The 7,017-nt window shown below is 41.9% G+C and overlaps 1 protein-coding gene across 1 annotated transcript; it reads left to right on the top strand.

Moving 5' to 3' along the window:
- Window positions 1–3,684: 3,684 nt before the first annotated feature.
- On the top strand, window positions 3,685–6,663 carry LOC130916706 (parathyroid hormone-related protein-like). The gene is made up of 2 exons (XM_057837610.1): window positions 3,685–3,788; window positions 6,247–6,663. The coding sequence occupies exons 1-2, from the start codon at window positions 3,685–3,687 to the stop codon at window positions 6,632–6,634; spliced, it is 492 nt and encodes a 163-aa protein (XP_057693593.1). The 3' UTR covers window positions 6,635–6,663.
- The last annotated feature ends 354 nt before the right edge of the window (window positions 6,664–7,017 follow it).

Here is a 7,017-nt window from a genome sequence, read left to right as displayed (position 1 = left end):
AAACACGCGCAAGTCCCAATTATACTTTGCTGATTTTTTTATTTTTTTACTGTCATGGAGACCCAGCTTCTGTGTTGTCCAGGCGAATTTGTCTCCTCGGGACGTCAGCCTTTATGTTGAAATATGGAAGAGGTCAACCTATAACTAAACTTGCCCGAAGCCTTCATAGGGGATATCACAAATTTCATACTATGTGGATCTCAAACACAACCCTTTGCCATAAACATTTTACTTCACTTACAGTGGGGCAAATAAGTATTTAGTCAACCACCAATTGTGCAAGTTCTCCTACTTGAAAAGATTAGAGAGTCATGGGAGTCATTGTCAACATGGGTAAACCTCAACCATGAGAGACAGAATGTGGAAAAGCAAAACAGAAAATCACATTGTTTGATATTCAAAGAATTTATTTCCAAATTAGAGTGGAAAATAAGTATTTGGTCACCTACAAACAAGCAAGATTTCTGGCTGTCAAATAGGTCTAACTTCTTCTAACGAGGTCTAACGAGGCTCCACTCGTTACCTGTATTAATGGCACCTGTTTTGACTCATTATCGGTATAAAAGACACCTGTCCACAATCTCAGTCAGTCAGTCAGTCACACTCCAAACTCCACTATGGCCAAGATCAAAGAGCTGTCGAAGGACACCAGAGACAAACTTGTAGACCTGCACCAGGCTGGGAAGACTGAATCTGCAATAGGTAAAACGCTTGGTGTAAAGAAATCAACCGTGGGAGCAATTATTAGAAAATGGAAGACATACAAGACCACTGATAATCACCCTCGATCTGGGGCTCCATGCAAGAGCTCACCCCGTGGCGTCAAAATGATAACAAGAATGGTGAGCAAAAATCCCAGAACCACATGGGGGGACCTAGTGAATGACCTACAGAGAGCTGGGACCACAGTAACAAAGGCTACTATCAGTAACACAATGCGCCGCCAGGGACTCAAATCTCTGCCAGACGTGTCCCCCTGTTGAAGCCAGTACACGTCCAGGCCCATCTGCGGTTCGCTAGAGAGCATTTGGATGATCCAGAAAAGGACTGGGAGAATGTGTTATGGTCAGATGAAACGAAAATAGAACTTTTTGGTAGAAATACAGGTTCTCGTGTTTGGAGGAAAAAGAATACGGAATTGCATCCGAAGAACACCATAGCCACTGTGAAGCATGGGGGAGGAAATATCATGCTTTGGGGCTGTTTTTCTGCAAAGGGACCAGGACGACTGATCTGTGTAAAGGAAAGAATGAATGGGGCCATGTATCGAGAGATTTTGACTGAAAATCTCCTTCCATCAGCAAGGGCATTGAAGATGAGACGTGGCTGGGTCTTTCAGCATGATAATGATCCCAAACACACAGCCAGGGCAACAAAGGAGTGGCTTCGTAAGAAGTATTTCAAGGTCCTGGAGTGGCCTAGCCAGTCTCCAGATCTCAACCCCATGGAAAATCTTTGGAGGGAGTTGAAAGTCCGTGTTGCCCAACGACAGCCCCAAAACATCACTGCTCTAGAGGAGATCTGCATGGAGGAATGGGCCAAAATACCAGCAACAGTGTGTGAAAAGCTTGTGAAGAGTTACAGAAAACGTTTGGCTTCTGTTAATGCCAACAAAAGGAACATAACAAAGTATTGAGATGAACTTTTGGTATTGACCAAATACTTATTTTCCACCATGATTTGCAAATAAAGTATTTAAAAATCAAACAATGTGATTTTCTGGGGGGGGGGTTTCCACATTCTCTCTCATGGTTGAGGTTTACCCATGTTGACAATTAAAGGCCTCTCTAATATTTTCAAGTGGGAGAACTTGCACAATTAGTGGTTGACTAAATACTTATTTGCCCCATTGTACATCCATCCAGTTGATGTGATTGTCTGTCATAGTGAGTTTCTTGCCCAGCTCGCATGGAGAGATACCTCAGAAGCTCCGTAACCATGTGGCGGTGAGCCACTTTGCTAAGGTAACAAGTAGTGACGGAAGGCAGGGAGCGCAGGTTACACTGAATGGTACGCACTGAGAGGCTATGGGTTGGGTTTCTCTGAGGTTACGGTCATTCTCCCCTGGGGAAGTGGTTAGGGTCTCGTTGTGTACTTTGGACTAAACCTGCCCTTCCCCCGCCTTGTAGGGTAACACATGACCACCTCGGTGGTCGCACACCTGTCACTCATGACCTGCTTTTTGATCTGACAAGACACTTTATTACAGTTGTGGAATATCCATTTGGGAATTTGAAATTTTCACAAAAATGCCCTGGTCAAACTTGTTAAAACTGTCTGCATAAACCTGACAGTTGTACAAAAGTAAAAATGTTCAGTAAAAAATAGTCGTACCTCTTTTGCTCCATCTTGACTATAGCGAATTAGTCAAGGGTAACCTATAAGTGCGTCTAAGGATCCCCAAATATCCATATACTGGGTTGGAGGGGTCAGACTTTTTCAGCCAGAGGTCATTTTCTTATCAGCTTGGCCACAGGGTAAGGTTTATCCAATCCAAAAGGGTACACCTTGGACTGGTCACCAACTAAGTTTTAGACTATTCATAGAGCCATAGAACTGTAATTGGGAACGTAGTTTCTGTTCAGGTGAATGGCTCACCCTAACCTTCATATTGTGCCGTCTGTAATTATTCTGACAACTACGGTATATATAGTGTTCCTGTGATCTCTGGATCAAAACTGCGACTGTCGCATATTGCTCACGCACATCTTGAAATACTAAACTCATCGACAACTGTCCTTTGGATTTTACTCTTTGGGTGTCCTTCCCTAACCTGGAAACCCAGGAGGGTTTCTTGTCCGTTAAAAGACTCACATGTTTAAGTTTTACCGTCTTGTTTCACCAACGCAGTGAGAATGGAACCCAGTGCCCTTTGGCTACGTGTGGATTCATAACGGCTTTTAAAAAACTAGCATGAAAAATGTAAGTGGCTGCCTTGGTTGGACTGTTTGCATGGACACCACCCTCTTGTCAGTGCAGGTAATTGCAAACGGGGGGAGGTAGGTCTGGGTTTTAAGGACGGGGAGGGTGTTAAGGACAGAAATCTGTGGGTCGGAGCCGAGGTGGTGCTTGCATCTTCAAACCCGAAGAGGAGTTTGGAGTTTCCCCCCCTCACTCAGACACACACAGGCTGAGTCAGAGTGAAAAAGCCTCTTAGAAGCTCGTGTGCGGACCACCACAGAAGATGCTCTGCTCTTCATAAGACCACCTCAAGTGCAGCTGGTGGGGCTAGACTTTGTGTGACTTAGTAGTACTGTTTCTACTGCTACTGCTGCTGAGCGACTATCTTTACCCAGGTTTTTTTTTTTTTTTTTCTAATTGGGACATCGGGGAGAAATAAATAGCTCCGCGCGCACCGTTGGAAGGCAAATGAATGGAAAAGACTAGCAGGGGATTTCCCCAGGCTGCCTTCACACCAATGGATACAAACAGAACTTTTACCCCGGCTTCTCTGTATTGGCCTGAATAAATTCACATCGTTTTATTAACAAGGACATCATCTGTCGGAGCTTCAAGACGGATAGTGAGGCGGATTTTCACTGTCAAAAGTATCGCGTAAGTAGCAATTGGTAGTTTTCACAAATCCTAGGAATTAAAAAGTCTGTCAAAACACTGATTCCTTTTTAATCAACTAGATATTTTTCTAACAGAAGTGGTGTGTTTTTTAGTTTTTAGGGTGGAAGGATGTGCTCCATAGTACTACTTCATCAATGGAGTTTGGCTGTGTTCTTGCTGTGTTCTCCAGCGATGCCTTACGGGAGGCCAGTTGACGCACTAAGTAGCAGAATGTGAGTTCTTTTCAAAGTTTCAGACTGTTGACTTGCTCATGTTGTGCTCTGCTGGTTGCAGCTTTGAGTCACCCTCTGCCTCGCATAAAAGACAGCTTTTATTTGCTGTGTCACCGCTACTTTTCGTTGATGCGTCAAATGGAAATTGAATTGACTGGTTGATTCAGAAAGGCTCACTAGTACAGAAACCTTCTCAGACTGTTTTGTGGTCATTGGTTCAATTTCAAACTTGTTTCTGCTGCCCTCTACTGTAGTGAACTGCCTTAGCCACGGCTCTGTTGATCATACACTAAATGCTGGGGTGCGATGTAATCAAGAATGAGATGTAAAGTCAACCACTACTGTAGCTCACGCAACAAAAATATTAAGTTATTGAAGACATTTCATCCTCAAAAAATTTCATTAAGTCCAGTTCACAAAAATCCTGTGACAGTAATTCAGAGGAGGAAATGCTTGAATGGTTTGGTGACTGCATTCAGAATCATTTACTCACTCTCTACTGACTTATCAAAAAAAAGTATATCATTATTTTTTAGTCATCTGCTATACAATAATCCCTCCAGATAAATTTCTAAAGGTGGTAATTAATGAAGTACAGATATTATACTTCAACAAGGGAAGCAGTGACATGTTGGAACATCAGCCAGGGAGTATGACTGATTGGGGGAAGCAAATTATTTCATATCTACAGAATTGAGAATAACGAAATTGTTGTTAAGAATTTAGACTAAATAATAATCTAAAAACAAAATCTAAAAAAAAAAAAAATTTTTTTTAAATCACACACACACTCTAATATTCAATATGCATATTTTTCAGCTCTCATTAACTAATTCAGCATTTCTTGTTGCTCGATTTTCAGTGTACCAAAGCTATGGAAACATGTTGTTTTGTTAGTGTGTCCAGTGACCTTCTTTCTTTACAGTACAAGCACTATGCAAGTTCATAAAAGAGGGACATTACAGTATTTTGTAAGATGTTTGGTGTCCCTTTGTTGTGACAAAATATTGTCAATAATTCACAATAAAAATAAATTTTTACATTTTTTTCACATCAGTAGATCTCAGTTTGTTACTTTTTGAAAGACCTTGTAGAGTAAATTCTGAGATTTGTCTCTAAATGCAGTTTGCAGCGGACACACACGTTTTTGTTGATACTTTTTCCAATATCAATTCAGTAATAATGGCTATCAGTTTTTGTCAGATTTTCCGGTTGTACATGTTTGATGTTACTTACTAGTTATGTAATGTTCACAGACTGGGAACTATGTAGTACTCAGTTGTGGAAATATAGCGTTGAGCTATTTTTCTTCCTTTAGGTTTTTCTGGGGTGTTGCCGACATCAATGTGTAAGAACTTGAGTACCTTTATTGGCATCAACAGATACATGAAGCAATTGAGAAATGCAGTTGGAGAGCTAAACCTGTTTCTTTTAAAGCAAAATATACCAAAATTCCAAACAGCAAAGCCTCTTAAGAGTGAGCGCCTTGTTGTTGGGGCTTAGAAAAGTCCAGCCAAAACTTGGTTCCAACATGTACTAAGAAGCATTCATTTTTCAGGTCGTACAACCCCTAGCAAAAAGTATGGCATCACCAGTCTCGGACGAGCGCTCACTCAGACATTTTATCATGTAGAACAAACTCAGATAAAAAGCTTGAAAAAATAATGAATTCGTTCAAAAGTGCAACTCTTTAGCATTCAGAAACACGAAACGAAATAAAACACATTGCGGTGGTCAGTAAATGTTAATTTTTTAGAGCAAGTGCAGGGAAATATATATAGAATCACTCCATTCTGAGGGAAAAAAATATGGAATCATGAGAAACTAAAGAAATAACAATCAAAACACATTTCTAGTATTTAGTTGCACCACCTCCGGCTTTTATGACAGCTTGCAGTCTCTGAGGCATGGACTTGATGAGTGAGAAACAGTATTCTTCATCAATTTGGTGCAAACTCTCTTTGATTACAGTTGCCAGATCATCCTTGCAAGTCAGAGCCTTGGTGTGGACCATTTTTTTCCCCAATTTCCACCACAGGTTTTCAATTGGGTTGAGATCTGGGCTATTTGCAGGCCATGACATTGACTGGATGAGTCTTTCTCCAAGGAATGCTTTAACAGTTTTAGCTCTGTGGCATGATGCATTGTCATCTTGGATAAGGACAAACATAGTAGTATTTTCAATGGAAGGGATAAGAAAGCTGTCTAAAATTTCAATGTAAACTTGTGCATTTATTGAAGATTTAACCATAGCCATCTTACCAGTGCTTTTGCCTGACATGCAGCCCAATATCATCAAGTACTGAGGAAATTTTGATGTTTTCTTCGGGCAGTCATCTTTGTAAATCTCACTGGAACAGCACCAAACAAAAGTTCCAGCATCATCACCAGGGGTTGTAGTACCGGTATTAGTCGTTTTTTTTCTCTGAGTTAATGCAAAGTTGTTTTCTACTGGCAGGCGGCGGTCAGTGAGCCATGCCCAGCTGATGCACGACAAAGGTCGCAGCATGCAGGAGTTGAAGCGTCGTCTGTGGCTGCAGGAGCTATTAGAGGAGGTGCACACGGCCGATGAACGGGCACCGCCCACTCATAGTAGGACGCCCAATTTCAGTGGGAACGACCTCCACCAAAAGACCCCGGAGGCCACCAAGAACCTGCCCCATAGGTTCGGGGCGGACCGCGAAGGCCCTGTCCTGCCCCAGGAGACCAACAAGGTGATGGCTTATAAGGACCAGGACCAACCACTCAAAGTGGCCACCAAAAGGAAAAAAAAGGCTAAGCTGGGCCGGCGCAGGGAGGGCGACAAGAAGCGAAGGAGGACCCGCTCGGCCCAAACGCAAGAGTGACAGCCTACGGATGCACCGGAGCGGTGCTGCACTACAGCGGGATACACACAACTGGCCCCAATTCCAGTCTTGCAATCAAATACACCAAAAACCCGACTTTCAGACATCTCTGAAAGATGATCCTGAATGGTAGCCCTTTGGTGTAGTATCATGTATGCTCAGATCGATTATTTCTCCTGGGTGGAAAACAGTGGGTCGACAATCGTAAATGTTGAAATTTTTCAATTATTTACGATTAAAAAACATTGGAATTTTTTTTGTTTGCATTTTTATATTTTGTTTGTTCAGAATTTATCTGAATGTGGAGCAAAAATTATGAATATGTATTTCTTTATGTCTAATGCGGGATACACACTTACCAATAATTGGGCCCGATATTAAAG

Source organism: Corythoichthys intestinalis, chromosome 5 (assembly GCF_030265065.1).
Source record: "Corythoichthys intestinalis isolate RoL2023-P3 chromosome 5, ASM3026506v1, whole genome shotgun sequence".
NCBI lineage: Eukaryota > Metazoa > Chordata > Actinopteri > Syngnathiformes > Syngnathidae > Corythoichthys > Corythoichthys intestinalis.
Note: the sequence above shows the minus strand (reverse complement) of the source record. Positions and strands in the feature narration are given on the sequence as shown.